The sequence below is a fragment of the Fistularia commersonii genome, chromosome 10 (genome assembly GCF_037954325.1).
Source record: "Fistularia commersonii isolate RoL2024-O1a breed Wild chromosome 10, RoL_Fcom_v1.0, whole genome shotgun sequence".
Classification (NCBI taxonomy): Eukaryota; Metazoa; Chordata; class Actinopteri; order Syngnathiformes; family Fistulariidae; genus Fistularia; species Fistularia commersonii.
The window spans coordinates 18,251,401-18,273,425 of NC_141293.1; the positions used below are offsets into that span (position 1 = coordinate 18,251,401).

Here is a 22,025-nt window from a genome sequence, read left to right on the forward strand (position 1 = left end):
ATCTATCTATCTATCTATCTATCTATCTATCTATCTATCTATCTATCTATCTATCTATCTATCTATCTATCTATCTATCTATCTATCTATCTATCTATCTATCTATCTATCTCTAGATAGATAGATAGATAGATAGATAGATAGATAGATAGATAGATAGATAGATAGATATCATATATATGTATATATATTTATATATATATATGCACAAATATAACATAAAATATATATTTTTTTGTTTATTTATTTTACTCTTGTCATTGCTATTGTCACTCTTTTTATATTGTCGTTTAATTACGGTTGGCTATTTTTCATCCTTATTTTTCCATTGTGTTGTCCATTATCATCCCTGATGTTGTCGCTGTGAGGAGACCAGCTCTTATTCATTTCAAAATGGCATCAATGGTGTTTTTTTCCGATTGTGTTATTTTTTCAAAGTGAACATGGATGTACATACTGTGCATGGTTGCGTTAATGCATTTGGTACTTTATGTCTTGTAGCGGTGAGTTTTAGCATCGAGTTTTTCAGAAGTCGCTTATTTCTGTGGATCCAAAGAAACGATTTGTGGTTTCGTACGATTTAGGATCTTCCAAGGACGACTGACCATTGAGCGGAAATCATCCCATCCACCCCGACTTACTGTCGACCACGTTTATTGGCGGTTACGCGCCAGACAAGGTTTTGTTTTAATATATCAAGCAGTTTACCGCTCAATCATTTTAGCTCCTGTGATAAACAACTTTTCTCCAACTGTGACCGAAGTAGATAAACTCATTGTTCCGGGTGAGAATTGCTGAATGGATTCAGGCAGGGTGGGAACCTTCATGTTCAAACACAAATGTCATCCATCTCAGAGTTCCATGCAGCCCTTTTATCACTTTACTTTTGTGTTGTGGTTATAGCCAGAGTTGTGTAACGTGACACACCCAGACATTATCTTTCACCTGTGAAAGAGGACAGGTGTCTCCTCCCAAACTTGGCACGACTTCCCTTCCCCGCCTCCCCCCCCCCCCCTGCAAATCAAATAGTATAAAACACAAGCCGTTCCTTCAGTTTGCCACTTTCTCCAGGTCACCTCCAGCAGACACATTCCTCCGACTCGTTCCTCTCCAACCATCCGACATGAGCATTTCAGGCTACAGGCTCAGCAGCAGCAGCGGCATCTCTCGCCGTAGCGGCTTCGGGAGCGGGTCCATGCATGGCGGTGCTGGAGGAAGCCACGTCAGAATCTCCTCCGCCTCGTCCCTCATGAGTTCAGGCGGTGCCGGAGGCGGCTACGGCTTCAACTACGGCGCCGGAGGCGGCTACGGCTTCAGCTATGGAGCCGGAGGTGCCGGGGCCGCCGGGGCCGCCGGGGTCGCCGGAGGAAGCGACAGCTTCAGCATCTCTACGAACGAAAAAGCCACCATGCAGAACCTGAACGATCGCCTGGCATCCTACCTGGAGAAAGTGCGCAGCCTGGAGACGGCCAACGCCGAGCTCGAGCTGAAGATCAAGAAAGCCTTGGAGAGCAAGACCGCCCCGTCGGCCAGAAGCTACGCCGCCTTCTTGGCCACCATCGCTGACCTGCAGAAAAAGGTAGGCTAACTCTGCTATGGAAACTCTGCTGCAAAATAGCTTTCGCACCTACTAGATGCAAGAAGTCTTGACGGATAAACATCTGTTATTGTTTTTTCCGATAATGAAAATGTAACAGGTGTTTTTTTTTTATTTTATTGATTAAATGTTTTGAGGAACCTTGAAAAAATAGGCAGAATTTGAAGGTATTTCTGTTGATAATGCAGGTTCAGATGGTTCATAAATAGTTTTTATGAATGCAAAGGAGCCATGTTGGTATTTTGGATTTAACTCCGATCCATATGTTTGATCGGGAATCTGATTTCCTTGTGATGATCAATATCTTATTTTTGCAAAACCAAAATCTTACATCTTCTCAATTTTTTTTTTTTCTCAGATCCAGGCGGCCACCAAAGTGAACGGCGGCATTTACCTCGCTATCGACAACGCCAAGCTTGCTGGAGATGACTTCAGACTCAAGTGAGCGAATCCGTTGATAAGTGGATACAAACTTTTTATTTTTAGGGGTAATGAATTCCGAAGCGATGCTGATTTTTTGAATTATTTGCAGGTATGAGAACGAACTGGCTATGCGCCAGTCGGTGGAGGCTGATATCGCCGGGCTGAGGAGGGTCCTGGACGAGCTGACGCTGGCCAGGACCGACCTGGAGCTGCAGATCGAGGGTCTGAAGGAAGAGCTGATCTTCCTCAAGAAGAACCATGAGGAGGTCAGTGAACCACTTTATTTTCTTTTCAATGGATTCTAAGTGTCACATTCATGCATTTCCATGCAGCCTGTGTCTATTCATTGATTCAGTTGCAAACACTGATATGTTTCTACAAAAAAGAATTAATCACACATTAATCACATTTCTTTATGTTGCTGCTGCTGTTGTTCTTGTAAGGGGATCAACAAAATTTATCTTATCTTATCTTATCTTATCTTACTTTAACTTACCTTACGTTATCTTATCTTATCTTATCTTATCTTATCTTACTTTAACTTACCTTACGTTATCTTATCTTATCTTATCTTATCTTATCTTACTTTAACTTACCTTACGTTATCTTATCTTATCTTATCTTATCTTATCTTATCTTACTTTATCTTATCTTATCTTATCTTATCTTATCTTATCTTATCTTATCTTACCTTATCATAATTAAGTATTTTTTTTTAAATGATGATATTCCGAGCTGAATATTAATATCTAGAGCTTTGTTGCACTAAAATAATGGATGTACTGATGCAATTCAATGAAATTGATTTTTTCTGTTTTTGTCGTCATCATTGGATTACAGGAGCTGCTGGCGATGCGATCTCAGATGACCGGCCAGGTGAACGTGGAGGTGGATGCGAAACCCCAGCAAGACCTGAACCAAGTCATGGAGGAGATCAGAGACCACTATGAGGCCATCGCCAACAAGAACCGCAAAGACCTGGAATCATGGTTCAACGCTAAAGTAAGAAAAAATTATTGTACGATTAAACAGAAATTGCTAACTCTATGTTTCGGGGCTCTATGTTTCGCATATTACAGTGTAATGCGCAAATTGATATTTTTCTGGAAAATAAATTGTATTTTAAAAAAGTTTTTTTAAAGGAAATCATGATCAAAAACAATAATAATAATGATAATAATAATAATAGTAATATCTATTTATATGTGGATGTTATGCTATCTTCTGTCTTCTGTCTCTCTATTTATATCTATATTCATATTTATTTTACTTTTTTTTGACATAACTGTTACACTGCTGTTACAAAGGAATTAACCCTATGGGGATCAATGAGGTTTATCTTTTCTTATCTTAATCCATAATATATTAATTCATCAATAAATCTTTTAAGTTACCATTTAAGTTGCCATCTAAATTGCCATCTAGATCGCCATCTAAAACAGCTGTGCAATTTGAAGTGGCTGATAAATTCTGCAGGTTTCTTCGGTTAATATAATATAATAAAATGTAATGATAATAATATAATATAGTATAATAAAGTTGTTTTCATCTCATGTCATCTCATCTAATCTGCAGGTCATTTTGTCACAAAATAAATTCCCACTCCATGATTTTAAACCAGCCCACTGGCCCTTCTAAATACCAAATTAATTCTACTCATCAAAAATAGTGATCATTCTCTACCCCCAACATTGAATTTCATGTTAATTCCATTTTCCTGGACGTAGAGTGACATTGATGCTGCTCCACAGAGGACGGTTAGTTCATCCCCAGGTGACTAAAGGGTTTGGAAGATGAAGGAAGGTTCATGACCTCGGTTGTTTTTCTCCACACAGACGGAAGCTCTGAGCAAAGAGATCCTCACCAGCACCGAGGTCCTCCAGACTTCCAAGTCAGAGAGCGCAGACCTGGGCAAGACTCTGCAGGGACTGGAGATCGAACTGCAGGCACAACTCAGCATGGTCAGTATGCAGAGGTCACCACCTGTCAAACCCCAACACATTACATTACATTACATTACATTACATTACATTTGGCAGACGCTTTTATCCAAAGCCACTTACAATAGAGGACATAGGGACTGCAAATAACACTTGCAAATACAAGATGCACAAGAAATATACAGAACAAATATACAGAACACTTCATATCTACCTCCAAAGAAGTGCACGAAATATTATAGCTAGCGTCCAGCCTCGTGATTTTGTTTTCATTGTTTCCTTATCGTTCATATTGATATCGGTTTCCATATGAGGAACCTTTTCTCACTTTTGTTTCGCCAAACCAGATTGTAAAGGAAGGTCTCTTTATTTCACCTTTTTTTTTTTTCAATTTTTCGGGTTTATAAATTGCCATCTTTTAGTTAAGCTTGTGATGTGCAGAGTTGTATAACGCACTTTTCCCCTGTCCTGCAGAAAGGCGCGTTGGAGAACACGCTTGCCGAGACCCAGTCCCGCTACGCCATGATGCTGGACGGCTACCAGAACCAGGTCACCTCGCTGGAAGGCCAACTGTCGCTCCTGAACAACGACCTGACCCGCCAGTCCCAGGAGTACCAACTCCTGCTGGACATAAAAACCAGACTGGAGCTCGAGATCGCCGAGTACCGCAGGTTGCTGGACGGCGAAGCGAGCGTGTGAGTTTTTACAGGATTTTCATGAACACATCTTACTCATATAACCTAAAAAAAAAAATCAGCAAGAAATGACCCGGGGAGTTGAAGATAAAATAAAAAGTGACTGGATTTGTTTGCATCCCGCAGTGACACAAAATCCTCATCGACCACAACGCAGAAGGTCATCACCATCGTGCAGGAAGTTGTGGACGGGAAGGTGGTGAGCTCCACCCAGGAGACCGTCAGCAAGACCATTTGAGACGCCAGTGGGGAGGAAATCACCAAAACCACGCATGAATAAAAGTCTGGCGAGGTGCTTCGTAACAAACAAAACGCTTGCGTCTTGTCTTCTTTTCACATTTAGATAGTTTCTTACATATTTTTAGTACTGAAGGGCGTCCGAATTATTGAAACCTGTGCTGGTGGAAGGTGTTTTTTTTAGCGTTAAAGTCCTTATTTGTGTTTATTTCAGTAAAAACAATTGAACCATGAGGGCAAAAGATAAATTATCACAATTCCATAGCATTAGCTTTAAAGATATTTGCTTCTATGAGCTTATTTCCACATCCTTGCATGAGCAAATTTCTTAGCAAGTCCGATATTGTGTACCTTTATTTTACTTTACTTTTCTTTATCGGAATTTTGCGTAATCGTCGACGTACTTCTTGGTTTACAGCTATTTGCTAAGCGCATTAGTCATGCAAAGTGTTTTTTCGGGTGTTCAGTCCGAAACCCAAATGAAAAGAACTGAAAGAATCAACTCAAACAATAAAGTTGCCAAACAAGCTTTACCTTTAACATCGTGTTGTTCAAGTATTAAAGAACCCTTTAGAGAAAATCAAAAGCGACGAGTTTGTCCCCTGAGGTCAAGCCTCGTAGAAGAAATCACCCTTTGAAGCAGGTCCAGCCATGTCGTAAAACTCGGAGTTAATGTTCCACCGTGACTCAGGACCGTTGACAAATTTTGTTGACGGATTTGCCGTCCTTGATTATATCAGCGGCTTTTAGAATCAGTGATCGACCTTCAACCATTCCTTGAAAGTCGGTATCGTCCGATCAAACGAACAATCGATAGCCGCTCACGGCCTCTGAGCGGATTTCAACCACTCACAGCAGAATTAATTGTATTTACACGCGCAAAGGTGGCGACTAGCAAGCGAACAACAGCAATAATTGGAGTGATATGAACGCAAGGGTTTTAACAGTTTCCTACAAGTGATGACAACCATTTTCTCCAATCCCGAAACAAGAAAACTCCCGAAAAGATTCTGACCCGAAGTTTGCTTGTTCCTTCCACAGACCAAAAAAACAAAAAAAAACAAAACAGGAAGTAGGTGAGGTGAAGTTAGGACTTGGTCTGTAGGTCCTATTATCTATGTAGGTCATAGATAATAAATAAAATATAAATCAGTCGATACCCTTGTTTGGTTTGTTTGTAAATCCCAAACTGTAATCAAAGTCTTCAAATCGTGTAGTTTGAAATCAGATATTGGTATTTACAAGGTTGTGAATGGCCCCTCGCTGATCACATCTGGGATAGACTCTGACCACGATAAGCAGTGGAGATAATCTATTGATTATTGATTCCAAATCTGTCACAGATCCTCCGAGTAGTTTGTGTCGCGTCGTGTGCAAATGTGTGCGTCAGCAGAGTTAGATTCAATCTTGAGGAGACAAAAAAGTAAATGCATCAAAACGGCGAATTGAATAAAGAGCCCTGACAGCGTGTGTGTGTGTGTGTGTGTGTGTGTGTGTGTGTGTGTGTGTGTGTGTGGATGTGAACCACAGCACTGCCCTCTTCTGCTAGAAAAGGATAACACACAGATGTCAAGCGTAATCTTCTTTTGAGACCTCGATGGGAGTGATGATGGGAAATTACACAGTTTTTTTTGATGTTTTGTGTTTGTTATACAGATAATAAAACAACACACAACCTGACTAACTCACTAACTCACTAACTCACTAACTCACCCGTTCACATGTCCGAACTCTGCTGTCTTTCTTATCCTTGTCGGTCTCAGCCTGCACACATCCTGCCTATTTTTGTTTATTTCTTTTATTCTTGTCATTGCTATTGTCACTCTATTTATATTGTCGTTCAGTTCTTTTAGTTCACCCTTACTGTTTCGTTATGTTGTCCATTATCATCCCTGATGTCTATTTTTTTGTGCTTGCTATCTTCTGTCTCACTGTTTATATTTATATTCATATTTATTTTTGACATTATATCTGTTACGCTGCTGTGATAAAGGAATTTCCCCGATGGGGATCAATCTTATCTTAACTTACATATGCAAAACTAAAACCCTGCGTTCTCTCATTCACACTTCTGGGCAATTTAGGGTCTCCAATGAACCTACTATATTTTTGTTTTTTTTGGATTGTTAAAGGAAATCGAAGAATCCCGGGAGAAACCTACGCAACATGCAAACTGCACACAGAAAGGCCTCCTGAAGCGTCTGATTCCACATAACACACCGCAACGTGCAGTCAGTAGAGGCATGGAAAGAAAAAAATGTAAACTGAAAAAATAAATTATATTGTTATATTTATTCAGTGAATTGTTCTATATAGTTATTTTCATCTTACCTTCACCGTTTTTAGTTATTTTTCAAAATCGGGGAAAAAAAATTCACATTTACCGTTCAAATATAAAGAGGCAACCAGCTGAGCCCACTATGGATTGCGCAATGAGTCTGCTAACTATGCTAGCATGCTATGCACTGAGAACGTATTGCTATCTCTGTGGATGTCGCTATTAAAAAAAAAACACTTTTAATACATGAACAAAATTTCCATAGTTTAGCCGATGTGTCTAATGTTTTTCGTCAACAACTGTTTCTCGTAATCATAAAACTGCAAAGAGACATTAAGTGAGGCACGCAGTGACGGTGCCTCACGTTAGGGGGCGCCGCTGATCCCAGGGATCCTTCTTATTATTTGGCAAAAGTAGAATTAGCAATAGCAAGCTAAAGTAAACAGTTAGCAAGTCAAAAGCGGCCGTCAAGTTATTTTTTCCTGATCTCATTTCCCGTAAAGCTCACAAACGCAGTGGGATGAATGTAAATCTCCTGGGCAGCTTCTCAACTTTTTGGCCCAGAAGAATCTCATTCAAACTGTTCCTGACGCGAGTTACCGATGCTTTTCTTCAGAAGAAGCGGCGCATGGACTTCATTTATAAGTAAAGGTAAGAGATAATAACGTTTTTTTTTAAATGTGCTTCTTTTCCATGGTAATTTGTCTATGTAAAGAATTCTGATATGACATTTTAAACAAAACACGCCAACTGCTGACAATAAAATGGTGAATAAGCAACTCACCGCACGTAACTGGTAACAGTTGCAGCTACAAGATAAGATAAGTTAAGATAAGAACAACTTTATTAATCCCGAAGGAAATTGTTGTGCCAGAGTTACAGAAAATATAGCAGTAATAAATAATAAAAAGAAAAAGGCAGAATTAGAAATAAAAATAAACTAAACTATAAAGTGTCTCAGTGAAACTATAAAGTGTCTTAGTAAACAAGTGATAAAACTATAAGTGTCTTCGTAACAAGTGAGGTAAGGAGTGCACAATAGTAGGATAAACGGAACTGGGAATTTAAGAACTTTTAATTTTCAATTTGATTTAATTTTATTTCCCTACAGTGGACAAAAGTGTACGTCTGCTGGATGCAGCTAAAAAAAAAAACTGGACTCTGGTTCCACATCTTGGTCAGACACACAGACAGAAAAACAGAAAGCAAAAACTGCCTGTCGGAGATCCTGTGAGTTCGTTACTGAGCGTTGTGTTGCAACGGGTCTGATGGTGTTGTTCATCAAACATCCCGCTGAGTTTATCAACGCTTGAAGCGAAACAAAGATGCGATTCTTGTCGGAAAGAAACCTCTTCGAGGGGCGGCAACAAGTCCGGACCTGCAGGTGGAATGTCGGGGGATGGTGGAGAGCGGTTTGTTCAGATCAACCCAAACAAACACTGCCCCATCCAGAGAGAGAGCAGCGCAAACGTGGTGTGATGTGCAAAACAGTACTTTACATTCCTGCACTGATTGGTCTGTGGGAGCTCATCATTTCATCACCGCCCCGACCCTCGTCCTATCGCATAAAAGGATGGGAGTCCGAGCTGCCGCCGCATTCTGTCGTCCGTCTCCGCAACATCATGTCCGTCACTCGATCCGTCACCTACTCCGGTAGTCGTTTTGGCTCCATGAGAAGCCAAAATGTAGGATCCAGCGTTTATGGAGGTGCCGGGGGTTCCGGGGTCAGAATCTCCAGCGCCAGCGCCCCGAGGAGCTTCTCCTCCTCCTCCAAGGCCGCGACAGGCGCCGCCGGTGGCTTCAACCTGGCGGATGCCGTCGACATCTCCGAGAACAAGAAGGCCACCATGCAGAACCTGAACGACCGACTGGCGTCCTACCTGGACAAGGTGCGCAAACTGGAGACGGCCAATGCCGAGCTGGAGCTCAAGATCCTCCAGTACCTGGAGACCAAGACCAAACCGGAGGGTCATGACTGCGCCACCTACAAGGCGGTTATCGGCGAACTGCAGGATCAGGTAAGATCAGAAAGTTCATACTCAGTCACCTCGAAAAAAAAAGGTCCACGCCCGAACAGAAGGTTGGCAAGATAACGTGAATCGAAGGCGGGAGTGAAAATCACAGGTTGCATCCTTGCACGAAACCATAGCAACTATTTGGACCGCATTATCTCTGCTAGGATACAATTTTGAGCAATCATTTTATAGCAAAAACCTGATTGAAAAATTGCTATTTTTTTGGTTGCGCTGAGGTTTAATATATGGTGATTGAATCACCGATCAACAATCCAACTGATTGTGCGAAGACACGCCCTTCATTGTCTGACCCCTACAAGTAAACAAGGGGAGGGAAGGAAAATCCCGATAACTGCAACATAGCTTTGCTGAAAGGGGAAAGAAGCTTGTAAAGAAAAATAAACAACACGCACGTCCTGCTTCTATGTTTCAGATCCTTGATGCCACTCGTACCAACGGCGTTCTCTACCTGGCGTTCGACAATGCCAAGTTGGCGGCGGAAGACTTCAGGGTCAAGTGAGCGAGCGGCACATCGGCCGGATGAGATGTCTCTCGTCGCGCGACTTTAACGACAAGTTTGACGAGTTTAATGTGTGAATGATCAAACACGCGCAGACTCATTGATTTCTGGTTAATATAGTGATAACCATGGGGTCGAGCGGCCTTGTGACCTTTGACCTACAGTAAAGGGACGCACAAAAGAACTGCATGTCCTCTTTCATTCAAATATTTATGTATCTATTGTTTGAATTCTGAACTAATCTCATTGATCCAACCTGTAACTATGTTATCTTAAGAGCTGAACACATTACATGTCATTTTAGTTTAGTTTTTAGTTTAAAAAGTGTATTAGGCCAGAGTAAAATTACATTAAACACAGAGGCAGAGATGTTTGTACCAGATTGTAGCTCCTAGCTAATGTAGTCCTGGGAACACAATACAAATATAAAACTGTACAAATAGACAATATATATATAAAATCTACAAATAGGCAATTAAATAACTATACAATATAGAAACAGGCAATAAAATAAGTACGTAAAATAAGTAAAATAAGAACAACTTTATTTATCCAGATGGTAATTGTTGTGCCAGAGTTACAAGAAAAATATAACAATAATTAATAATAGTAGAAAATTGTATAAACAGTGGAAAAAAAAAAGGGAGAATAAAAAATACAAATAAACTATCAAGTGTCTTAAGTAACAAGTGAGCACACTTGTTGAACACATTACATGTCATGTTAGTTTAGTTTTTAGTTTAAAAAGTGTATTAGGCCAGAGTAAAATTACATTAAGCACAGAGGCAGAGATGTTTGTACCAGATTGTAGCTCCTAGCTAATGTAGTCCTGGGAACACAATACAAATATAAAACTGTACATTTAGACAATATATATAAGCTATACAAATAGGGAATAAAATAACTATACAATATATAAACAGGCAATAAAATAAGTAAAACCCAAGTTGAAAGTGATATCGTCTTAATTTAGCGATAGTGATATCAGCTTAATTTGAAGGCAGACTACGCAGGGTTAAAAGAGGTCATATGCCCCACGTAAAAGTCAAAACACTGTCCAAATGTGTTCACAAATGTGCTTTTCAGAGGCCAATAACGTCACGGTTTGGTTTTTCAGGTATGAGAATGAGCTGGCCTTGCGTCAGGGCGTGGAGGCCGACATCGCCGGGCTGAAGAGGCTCCTGGATGACCTGACTCTGGGAAGGTCTGACCTGGAGATGCAAATCGAGGCTCTGCGGGAGGAGCTGATCAGCCTGAAGAAGAACCACCAGGAGGTGATGTTGACCAATTTTTTCCTCTCGGAAGATTGATCATTTTGTGTAGAAAATATTCAATGTAAGTCTGAATTACATTTACGAAGAGTATTGAGTGAGTCTACTCATCTGGATGGGGAAGAATGACAGATCTGTTCCTGCAATTTAATTCTTAAACCTACAACATTAAATCATGTTTGAGGAAGACCTTATTCTGGTTAAAAAAACAATTTTTTATGCGTAATCTCATGAACTATGAGATCACAATGCAAAAAAGATACTCAATTACATATGTATCAGTGGTGGGCTGTCAGGGCCTGCAAGGCCTGCAAAGCCTTCTCTGCTGGCCTAAAAAAACATCTAAATCACAGACTGATTTTAATTAAAATTGGAGCTTAATCATATTTTGAATCTCGAATCCGATGACATAATTCCAAATGGTCTGCCCGCTTCCTTTCATAGCTTTTTCCCTGACTGTGCTGCTTCCAGATATGTATTTCAATTGAACAAAGAGCATTTAACCAATCAAATTTCAGCTGTCATTTGTTGCCAGGCAGGGTCAAAGTCAAAGAAATCTGCCCGGAGGCCTGTAGAATCCGATTCACAGGCGCTCTGGCAAAAAAAAAAAAAAAATTGATGAAACTGTCGCTTCAACCAATCAGATTTTGAAATGTGACACCGAGGCCTTCTGGAAGGCTACGCCTTTTAACTGGATCGTCAGAGAGCGTACTAGCCAGAGCGAGCAGGCTGCATGTGTAGCGAGCTGCATCAACACAATTATAGTTTGTGCAAAACTTTCCTGGGGGGAAATCAGAATGGATCTAGAACTTAGTGAGCAAGTGTGCAGGGAAACACAGCTCCACAGCTAAAAGGTGAAGAAAAATAGGGAAATCTTAAAAAGACTGACAGTTTTATAGCCTTATAACAGTTATTAAGGGGACGAATGGCGCTCTACTGAAGGCCTGGGTTTGAAATGCAAATCCCGCCACTGATATATATATATAAATACATATATTAATTCCTCTTTAACCTAAAAAAAAACAAAAATTGTGCATTATTTCATTTCACTGTGCAATATTCAGAACTGTGCAATATTTCATTTCATAACAGCTACACTACAATTTTTCCTTTTATCATACTATTGTGCACTCCTTACCTCACTTGTTACTAAGACACTTATAGTTTTATCACTTGTTTACTAAGACACTGTATAGTTTCACTGAGACATTTTATAGTTTATAGTTTATTTTTATTTCTAATTCTGCCTTTTTCTTTTTATTATTTACTACTGTTATATTTTTCTGTAACTCTGGCACAACAATTTCCTTCAGGATTAATAAAGTTGTTCATATCTTCTTATCTTATCTTATCTTATATGTGCATTACAGTGCAATATTAGTTGTTATTTACTGGTTAAGTACACAAAGAAACATTATAGTTTATATGAAGTGTTTCTAAACATACATGTTTAATAAACACATTTACATTTCACATTAATAAGCATGCATTATTGTACATTAGTCACATTATTTTTTTTCATTTTTAACTTTATTTGACCATGATTCTACAGGACCTGCTGGCTCTGCAGACGCAGATGAGCGGCCAGGTCAATGTGGAGGTGGATGCCGCTCCGCAGCAGGATCTGTCCGCCGTCATGGAGAACATCCGGGACCACTACGAGACCGTCGCCAACAAGAACCGCAGAGACCTGGAATCCTGGTTCCAGGCCAAGGTGACACTTTTTAACATTTCTAGCGATCCGTGCGTCACTGATATTATTTAATGTCGCATAAGTAAAAATTCCAATGTTCAGCTCCGTGCAGAACCCCTAACCCTCAAATTAAAGTGATTTACTGAGGTTTGATCTTTGAACAATTACAATAAAAGAAGATATCTAAATATTAAAGAAGAATTGAAGGACAGTAAAATTGCGAGAAATTAACATTATTTTCCACATTTGTTATTTATTAATTTTTTGTTATTAATTGTCATTTTTTATTGAATTATTTTCATAAATTTTGTCCAACTAATAATTACCAAACATGAATTTATTTTCCAAGAAACTGTAGTCATCAATAAAAGCGAAGATCCTCCAAAGGCTTGGAACTACGTAGCTTCAAATAAACACAAATTCACACACAGAAAACAATGATTGCAATAAACGCTCAAACTTCAGAGGCTTTGAAATGTGTTATTTATTGTTTTACAGACAGAAGATCTGAGCAAAGAGGTCGCCGTGAACACCCAGTCCCTCCAGTCATCTCGCTCTGAGGTCACAGAGGTCAAACGCTCTCTGCAGGGCCTGGAGATCGAGCTCCAAGCCCAGCTCAGTATGGTGGGTGTCCGATCATTTCTGCCTATTCGGCTTTCGGTAGATTTTTCCAACTTCTTCGCTCCATCTTGTCGGTGAACCAGAAAGCGTCTCTGGAAGGGACCCTCGCCGACACCCAGACCCGCTACGCCAACATGCTGAGTGGCTTCCAGCAGCAGGTAAGAGCCATGGAGGAGCAGCTGGCCCAGCTCAGGTCGGACCTGGAGCGGCAGCGACAGGAGTACCAAATGCTGCTGGACATCAAGACGCGCCTGGAGATGGAGATTGACGAGTACCGGAGGCTGCTTGACGGGGAGCTGTACAGGTGAGGGAACATCTATGAATTTGCAAAATCTAGAAGTACTAAGAACATCCGTCGGGGTTGCTCCAGGAGTACGGGGTACCGAAGGCCATCTTACGGGGCCTTTGGTCCTTGTATGATCGGTTTTGGAGCTCGGTTCGCATTTTTCTGTTTCCGGACAGTATTTTGCGGACAGTATTTCTAGGTGCCGTTTGGTTGCCGCGGGATCGAGTCTCTGCTCTTTGCGGACGGTTCTGTTGGCTTCATCGGGCCAGGATATCCAGCTCTTGCCGAGTTGCCGGGGCAGGGATGAGGATCCTCCAAATCTGAGACCCGGAAAAGGGTGGACTGCCCACTCCGGGTGGGGGAAGAGGTCCTGCCCCGAGTGGAGGAGTTCAAGTACCTCGAGGTCTTGTTCACGAGTGAGGGAAGGATGGAGCAGGAGATGGACGGGCGGATCGGTGCGACTGTACCGGTCTGTCGTGTTGAAGAAGGAGCTGAGCCAAAAGGCGAAGCTCTGGACATACCGGTCGATCTACGTTCCCGCCCTCACCTGTGGTCACGAGCTGCAGGTAGTGACCAAAAGAACAAGATCGTGGATACAAGCAGCCGGAATGAGTTTCCTCCCCTTAAAGATAGGGTGAGAAGTTGGGTCATCTGGGAGTAGAGCCGCTTAGAGAGGAGCTCGATGAAGTGGTTCGAACATCTGGTCAGGACGCCTCCTGGACAGGGAGGTGTTCTGGGCGTGTCCATCTGGGAGGAGATAAACGGGAGAGACTACATGTCCAGGCTGGAATGGAAGCGCCTCCGGGAGAATCCGAGAGGCGTCTTCAGTCCTAGCAGACTCTGGGGACTGTCCACTCGAGTCAGTCCGGTTGCCTTGACCAGATTTGACAAGGAGATACAGAAGATTACGTGCACTCTCCACTTCCTGCTGATAAGTTGAGCATTCCGGTCCAACTATTGCGACAGCGGAGCTGCAGAGCTTGAGCTTTTGGTTGAAGGCCTTCGGGCAACAGATGGAGGTATTTGGAGAATGGACACAAGTTTCTCAGCTCAGGAATTTATTACAAAAGTCCCCCGAGGGAAACATGTTGAATTCACCACGTGTTTTTCCAATAACAAGGAAAAACACAGTGTTACAAGCATATATTTACATCTTTGAAAGCAAACACTAGATGTTGTCTGTGTATTTGCATATTTATAAGCAGCCCTCAAGCTAACAGTGATGGTTTGTTTGTCTCTCCTTGCAGTCCTTCCGTCCCGAAAGCCTCTCGCAAAGTGCTGATTGTCACCAAAGACGTCGTGGACGACGAGGAAATCGACTCGGAAACGCGCGAGTTGAAGTGACGCCCTCCGACCACATGACCGCACGCCGCCGGCCGTTCTCAGAAAACTCTCAATAAAACCTCTGATGAACCGAACGATATGATGTTGTACGATCGTGCTTTTTACCGCTTATTCAAACATTTATAAAATCTTAAATACCCCGAATACCTCAGCGAGGCAGTCCCATCGCATTCCTAGCCATTGCTAATCCAGCAGCAGGTGAAAGCTATTAAGTCAAAACCTGCGTCTGACAGCTTTAATGCGTCACCTCGTAGATCGCTGTCATACTTTCTAAACAGTTTTTAAATTCTTTCTGATGATTGAAAAGAGTTTCCCTCAGAATATTGACAGAAAAGAAACGAAAAGAAACCTAAATGACCGGTTTTAACCAGGCTTGCGGTCGGTTTGGAAACTTGATTTGAAAAGGGAAATTGGCAGATAAAGCAAACAAACACACAAAAAGGCTAAATAATTTTTTTTTTTTTGTTCTTTTGTAAGTGGTCACCCTTGGTGACAGAGGTGTTATTACCACTTTTCCTTTTAAAAGAATGATGTTTAAACATGAATTTAAATAAAGTCTATATATATTAGGAGCGGGGGTGCTTTAAAACAAATAATGTGCATTGCGTTTACTGAGTTTTACTGAGAAACAATACAAATAAACTTTAACGTCGCCCTTTGAAAAAGAGAAATATGATTTTCTTAGAATTTCAGATCAATACAAATACATCCAATGCATTTTTTTTTTTTTGTGTTTTAACTGTTCCCCCATTTGACAGGAAAAAAAAAAGAAACAATTTCTTATGTCATCCTCCATTGCAACATAAACAGGATATACAACCTATAATAAATCAAGCGGAACCGTTCAAAACGTCAATATCGGGTCGGACGGCTAAAAAAAAAAAAAAAACGAGATGTCAGGGTGTTCGGAGGGAAGACTGGTTCATCAGGAGAAAAATCAGCCTGGAGGTTCAGAGAGAGCGGTTGGACCGACCCGACCTGCTCGACCCAGCTTCAGCCGGTCCTGTCAGGCCTGGCGGCGGAGGTGCGACCCTGGAATGGGCGTGCGTTGGCTTCCCCCGGACGGACCGCGCTCCTCCTTCAAAAAAGGTGTATAAGTAGCGGTGGCCTCCTTAGCGGCTCTACTCTCAGGCTCTTTCAGCAAACGTCCAGCCATGACCTCCACCTCCAGCCGCAGCAGCTTCATGTTCTCCCCCAGGGTGAGCAGCCGGGCGACCGGCAGCGTCTACGGCGGCGCCGGAGGCTCCGGCGTTCGGGTCTCCAAGGTCTCCTCTTCCTACGCCTTCGGCGCAGGCGGTGGCGGTTTGTACCTGGCCGACGCCGCCGTCTTGGACGTCACCGCCAATGACAAAATCACCATGCAAAATCTGAACGATAGGCTGGCAACCTATCTGGACAAGGTCCGCTCGTTGGAGACCGCCAACGCCGACCTTGAGCTGAAGATCCGTAACTTCCTGGAGTCCAAGACCAAGCCGGTCATGCACGACTACACCGCCTTCCTGATCCGCATCCACGACCTGCAGGGGCAGGTGAGGGTCGTTTTCTCAGGTCGTTCGCAATGCAAACCCCTGCGGGCCGGGCGTAACTGATAAAGCCAACTTCATTAGGAATAGGAATAGGAATAGGAATAGGAATAGGAATAGGAATAGGAATAGGAATGGGAATGGGAATAGGAATGGGAATAGGAATAGGAATAGGAATAGGAATAAGAATAAGAATAAGAATAAGAATAAGAATAAGAATGAGAATGAGAGTAAGAATAAGAATAAGAATAAGAATAAGAATAAGAATAAGAATAAGAAGAAGGAGAATGAGAATGAGAATGAGAGTAAGAATAAGAATAAGAATAAGAATGAGAATGAGAATGAGAATGAGAATGAGAATAAGAATAAGAATAAGAATAAGAATAAGAATACCTTTATCTATCCCTAAGGAAATTGTTGTGCCAGAGTTTCAAGTAAAACATAACAATAATAGATAATAGTAGGAAATTGAATAAACAGTAAAAAAAAAAAAAAAAAATGTAATGAATATGTAATGAACTGTTCCTTTAAAAATACATGAGGAATTAATATTAAAAATGAATATTAAAAAAGGAGTAATGAAATTTCACCCTAAAAATATTGTTGAGTTAAAAGTTAAAACTGATTGTTAGCATGTATAAGAGGAGGTTTAATGTTTATAAGGCTAATAGTTGCTATTCTGGTTATTAAATCAATCTTTTTAATTTTCTTGTTTTTTTTGCTATCATCTATTTGGTTTTTACTGAAATAAGAAAAGAAAAGATGGTTTTAACAATGTCACCAGACGTTTTTTTTTTTCCCCATCAAAATACCATTTTGTTTGCAAATTTAGACGCAAAAAAAAAAAAAAAAAATTACGATATAGTCATGAGGCAACTTTTATCCAAAATTATCGGTCAAAACGTCTGTTTTTTCTCACACCCAGATCAAAAACGAAGCCAAAGGAAACGCCGCTCTCTTCCTCGCCATCGACAACGCCAAGCTGGCCACCGAAGATTTCAGGGTGAAGTGAGTGAGACGACGAAAAATAAAAACATACAGGAAAACGACACCCGGTTACCGATCTTTACCGGTTTCTAGGTACGAGAACGAGCTGGCTATGCGACAATCCGTGGAGACCGACGTCGCCGGGCTGCGGAGGGTCCTGGACGAGCTGACCATGGCCAGATCCGACCTGGAGATGCAGATCGAGGGTCTGAAGGACGAGCTGCTCATGCTGAAGAAGAACCACGAAGACGTGAGTCAAACAGGAGAGAAAAATAAATCCCGGAAAAAGTTTTTTCCGCCGTATTAACAGGCGTCGTCCCGCAGGATCTCAACGCTCTGCGCGCTCTGATGGGAGGGCAGGTCAACGTGGAGGTGGACGCTGCTCCTCAGGAAGATCTCTCCGCCGTCTTGGCCGGAATCAGAGAACATTATGAGAACGTTACCGCCAAGAACCGCAAAGACCTGGAGGCCTGGTTCCAGGCCAAGGTGAGCGTGGAGTGGAGTGAATGCAAACTTCATGAGGTGCAGAAGAACGTCTAGGGGGTCAGGAGAGCTTTCACAGCATTATTACAAAAAACAGAATAAGAAAAACTTAATTTATCTCGAGGAAATTGTTGTGCTAGAGTTACAGGAAAAATATAAAAATAATAAATAATAGTAGAAAATTATATAAACAATTTAAAAAAAAAAAGGGAGAATGAGAAATACAAATAAACTATAAAGTGTCTTCAATAACAAGTGAAAGATAAGGAATGCACACGAGTATGAAAAAATATTGTACATGTAGCTGTTATGTAATATTGCGCAGTTATGAGCATATATACGGATAAATTATTACAATTTAAATTATTACAATTTACTGTAAGTGGGTGAGTTTTTTTTAATTTTTCTTTAAAAAAAAAAACAACGTTGAAGAAACATAGATACACACAGGTGCAAAATAAGAAAATGGAGTTAAGATTGAAAAAAACTGTTTAAGAATAAGAACAACTTTATTTATCTCGAAGGAAATTGTTGTGCCAGAGTTACAAGAAAAATATAAAATATAAGAAATATAAAATATGAAAATAATAAGTACTAGTAGAAAATTGTATAAACAATAAAAAAAAAAGGGAGAATGAGAAATACTAATAAACTATAAAGTGTTATAAGTAACAAGTGAAAGATAAGGAGTGCACAAGAGTATGAAAAAATATTGTTCATGTAGCTGTTATGTAATATTATGCAGGTATGAACATATATACGGATAAATTATTACGATTTATATTATTACAATTTACTTTAAGTGGGTGAGTTTTTTTTTGTTTTTTTGTTTTTAAAAAAAACAACATTGAAGAAACATAGACACACACAGGTGCAAAATAAGAAAATGGAGTTAAGATAAATGGAGTTACGGATAAATCATTACAGTTTAAATTATTACAATTTACTGTAAGTGGGTGAGTTTTTTTTTTTTTTTTTTTTTTAAAAACATTGAAGAAACATAGACACACACAAAATAAGAAAATGGAATTAAGATTCAAATGCAAACAAATGCATTCATGCTTAGGAAGCACAGCAACAGTTAGATCAACACGCCATTCAGGGAATCTAAAATTATTTATGAGAAAGTAAACATTGGATCATGCAAAACTTGTAGGGCCGGAAGTCTTTTCAGACGGATGACAAAATGGGAGTTTTAGCAAAATCTAGTGGTTGTCAGAAGAACTGACACAAATAAAGTGGGCGAAAAAAAAAAAATACTGTTTTATTCATGAGTACAGAATGTCCAATCATTTTCAAATGCGGCTCACCGCAAAAGATTTTCTTTTCAGGAAATTAAATGAATAAATAATAATAATAAATAAATAAATAATAAAAAATAAATAATAAAATAAATAATAAAAATAAAAATAAAATAAAAACTAGTTCCACTATTCAACTTTGCAAAGAATCAAAAAAAAAAAGACAGTTTCTTTTATGGAAATATTCTTTGGTAAAGAAAAAGGCGTTCATGTCTGTTCTCACAGAAAAAAAAAATCATTTTAAAAAGGTCTGATATCAATCCTCAGTCGGCTGAGCTGAACAAAGATGTGGCCGCGAGGACCGAAACCCTGCAGTCTTCCAAGTCTGAGATCGGAGAAATCCGCAGGACCTTGCAAACGCTGGAGATCCAACTGCAGGCCGAGATCAGCATGGTGAGAAACACTCAACTTCACACCTTTATTACGAGCTACCGAGATAAACATTCACGCGCATCTAAGAACGTCGCAAATTAAAACTCATCGTTCGCACGTATTGGCATGTTAGAAACCAGAGATGTCACAAAATGTGAATTTAATAACAGAGAGGAAACCTGGAAGGGACGCTGGCTCAGACCCAGAGCCGCTACGCCGCCATGCTAGCAGGGTTCCAGAGGCAGGTGGCGGCTCTGGAGGAGCAGCTGGCGCAGCTGAGGGCCGACCTGGAGGGCCAGAAGCTCAGGTTTGCGGAGCTGCTCGACCTGAAAACCAGACTGGAGCTTGAGATCGTGGAGTACCGGAGGCTCCTGGATGGAGAGCTGGAAAGGTGAGATCCCACCTCTGCTGCAGAAAGTGGAATATAAGCTTATAAACAAAAACTTACAGGACACTAAAACAGATCATAAATTCACTTTTGGATTTAGTTTGAGTTTAGTAAAACCAAACCCAGACTCAAAGCGTTTGTTGTCACATTTACAGCGTGGAAACGTGTTTCCCTCCACAGTTAGATTCCTACTTTGCTGTTCGCAGTGCATTTATAAACATTATTATAAATATGAAAAGTGCAATAGAACAGTGGCAGTGCAATAAGATGGAAGAAAGAATGAGTGTATAACAAATATCTTTATTTATCACGTTTTTTTTTTTTTTTAATAAATGATGGACCTGAATGTGTCCCAGGTTACAACCGTCAATAATATTACTCACTGTTTGATCCAAATGTTTAATTTTCATAAACGATAAATGATTTCATTGGCCCGGTTTTTCCAAAATTAAATGCAACTTATAGCAGCATCTGGTGGCTTTCAAAGGGAAGCGACACAAAAACAGAATGAAAAAAAAATATGTCTGGAATTTGAGCAGCATGTCCATTTTATTTCTTTAAATGGGAGAAGTTATATCAATACAGAAACAGAATGAGTTAATTTCGTATATAACAATTACAAAGGCTTATTGAATTTTATGCTTCTGCTATTATTTGAACAGACTTCTGAGAGATGAACATCAATTTGATATTTATTTACAATTTTTGGGATGATTTTTCAATGAATTGCTTGCTGAGTAACATAACAATTATCAAGGATACTTTCTTCATAACTTTTAGGGAATTTCTTCAGTAATTTTAAGAAGTGTCCGGTGTTGCTTTGAGATTTTTATCCGTCAGTATTTAGCAGTCCAAACCGGAACAAAACCAAAAGTATAGAAAAGTAAATGGCTAAAAACAAATATAAGAAAAATAATAAGAATAAGAATAAAAACAACTTTATTTATCCTGAAGAAAATTGCTGTGTCAGAGTTACAAGAAAAAGATACGATAATAAATAATAGTAGAAAATTGTATAAACAGAAAAAAACAAAAACAAAGGGAGAATAAGAAATACAAACAAAGTTTAAAGTGTCTTAAGTAGCAAGTGAAAACTATAAAGTGTCTTAAGTAATATAAAGTATCTCAAGTAACAAGTGAAATAAACTATAAAGTGTCTTAAGTAACAAGTGAAAACTATAAAGTGTCTTAAGTAACAAGTGAAAGATAAGGAGTGCACGAGTATGAAAAAATATTGTACATGTAGCTGTTATGAAATATTGCACAGTTATGAATGTATATACAGATAAATTATTACAATTTACAGTAAGTGGGTGAATTTTTTTTGTTTATTTATTTTTTATTATGAGTGTGTTGAACTGTTAAACATGACGTCAACTAGAACCAAGATACAGAAAATGGTAAAATGAAGCCTTATTAGAAATCAATTCATTCATTTTTCTGATGTAAATGACCGACTCATGTGACTTTTCTGTTTTTCCTGCAACGGCAGCAAAAGCAGCACCAGCAAAACCACCCGTGTGGTGACCATCACCAGGGAGATCAGCTCCGATGGGGTGGTGATTTCATCCAGCACAGCTTAAGAACGACCGCCTCCGGCACGCCAAGTCAGCTTGAGAGCGTGAAAATAAAAAGTGTCTGACTTTGTTTCTTGTTTCTCTATTTGTTCAAATTCACAATGAGTGGGTTTCATGTCAAACTCAATGGAAAACAAGGAGGGAATAAGAAGATATGCAACAAAGATGGATCTAGATTTAAAACCAATCTGTTTCTCACATTCTAATACATTTTTGCTCCGGGGGGCCACATATGACCTAATTTGACGTCAAAGGGGCCCGAAAATTATGACTTAGAAGTAACACAAAGTCCAAATAATTATAAAAATCTTTATATAAGAATAAGAACAACTTTATTTATCCCGAAGGAAATTGTTGTGCCAGAGTTTCAAGTAAAAACATAACAATAATGAATAATAGTAGGAAATTGTATAAACAGTAAAAAAAAAATAATGTAATGAATATTTAATGAACTGTTCCTTTAAAAATACATGA

General features: G+C 39.9%; 3 protein-coding genes across 5 annotated transcripts; all 3 read left to right on the top strand.

Moving 5' to 3' along the window:
- Positions 1–1,063: 1,063 nt before the first annotated feature.
- On the top strand, positions 1,064–4,967 carry LOC147230708 (keratin, type I cytoskeletal 13-like). Its single transcript, XM_086154197.1, has 7 exons — positions 1,064–1,579; positions 1,956–2,038; positions 2,130–2,286; positions 2,861–3,022; positions 3,856–3,981; positions 4,435–4,655; positions 4,782–4,967. The coding sequence occupies exons 1-7, from the start codon at positions 1,124–1,126 to the stop codon at positions 4,891–4,893; spliced, it is 1,317 nt and encodes a 438-aa protein (XP_086010323.1). The 5' UTR covers positions 1,064–1,123; the 3' UTR covers positions 4,894–4,967.
- Positions 4,968–8,754: 3,787 nt separating this feature from the next.
- Positions 8,755–14,994, top strand: LOC147230709 (keratin, type I cytoskeletal 13-like). 2 transcript variants are annotated; one of them, XM_086154195.1, is made up of 7 exons: positions 8,755–9,188; positions 9,619–9,701; positions 10,823–10,979; positions 12,529–12,690; positions 13,168–13,293; positions 13,374–13,594; positions 14,824–14,994. In XM_086154195.1, exons 1-7 carry the CDS (start codon positions 8,793–8,795, stop codon positions 14,918–14,920), a joined length of 1,242 nt encoding a protein of 413 aa, XP_086010321.1. In that variant the 5' UTR covers positions 8,755–8,792; the 3' UTR covers positions 14,921–14,994. The 2 variants fall into 2 exon arrangements, with proteins under 2 accessions (XP_086010321.1, XP_086010322.1); XM_086154196.1 differs by lacking the exon at positions 14,824–14,994 and having other exon boundaries at positions 13,374–13,598.
- Positions 14,995–16,064: 1,070 nt separating this feature from the next.
- LOC147230710 (keratin, type I cytoskeletal 50 kDa-like) lies at positions 16,065–21,621 on the top strand. 2 transcript variants are annotated; one of them, XM_086154199.1, is made up of 7 exons: positions 16,065–16,449; positions 17,369–17,451; positions 17,524–17,680; positions 17,755–17,916; positions 19,482–19,607; positions 19,757–19,977; positions 21,467–21,621. In XM_086154199.1, the coding sequence occupies exons 1-7, from the start codon at positions 16,075–16,077 to the stop codon at positions 21,555–21,557; spliced, it is 1,215 nt and encodes a 404-aa protein (XP_086010325.1). In that variant the 5' UTR covers positions 16,065–16,074; the 3' UTR covers positions 21,558–21,621. The 2 variants fall into 2 exon arrangements, with proteins under 2 accessions (XP_086010325.1, XP_086010326.1); XM_086154200.1 differs by lacking the exon at positions 21,467–21,621 and having other exon boundaries at positions 19,757–19,981.
- The last annotated feature ends 404 nt before the right edge of the window (positions 21,622–22,025 follow it).

Coding starts and splice junctions, on each gene's coding strand:
- LOC147230708 (XM_086154197.1), top strand. CDS start 1,124: ATGAGCATTTCAGGCTACAGGCTCAGCAGCAGCAGCGGCATCTCTCGC. Junction 2,039..2,129: donor GGAGATGACTTCAGACTCAA/GTGAGCGAATCC, acceptor AATTATTTGCAG/GTATGAGAACGAACTGGCTA. Junction 2,287..2,860: donor TCAAGAAGAACCATGAGGAG/GTCAGTGAACCA, acceptor ATTGGATTACAG/GAGCTGCTGGCGATGCGATC.
- LOC147230710 (XM_086154199.1), top strand. CDS start 16,075: ATGACCTCCACCTCCAGCCGCAGCAGCTTCATGTTCTCCCCCAGGGTG. Junction 17,917..19,481: donor AGGCCTGGTTCCAGGCCAAG/GTGAGCGTGGAG, acceptor ATCAATCCTCAG/TCGGCTGAGCTGAACAAAGA. Junction 19,978..21,466: donor CTGGATGGAGAGCTGGAAAG/GTGAGATCCCAC, acceptor CTGCAACGGCAG/CAAAAGCAGCACCAGCAAAA.
- LOC147230709 (XM_086154195.1), top strand. CDS start 8,793: ATGTCCGTCACTCGATCCGTCACCTACTCCGGTAGTCGTTTTGGCTCC. Junction 10,980..12,528: donor TGAAGAAGAACCACCAGGAG/GTGATGTTGACC, acceptor ATGATTCTACAG/GACCTGCTGGCTCTGCAGAC. Junction 13,595..14,823: donor CTTGACGGGGAGCTGTACAG/GTGAGGGAACAT, acceptor CTCTCCTTGCAG/TCCTTCCGTCCCGAAAGCCT.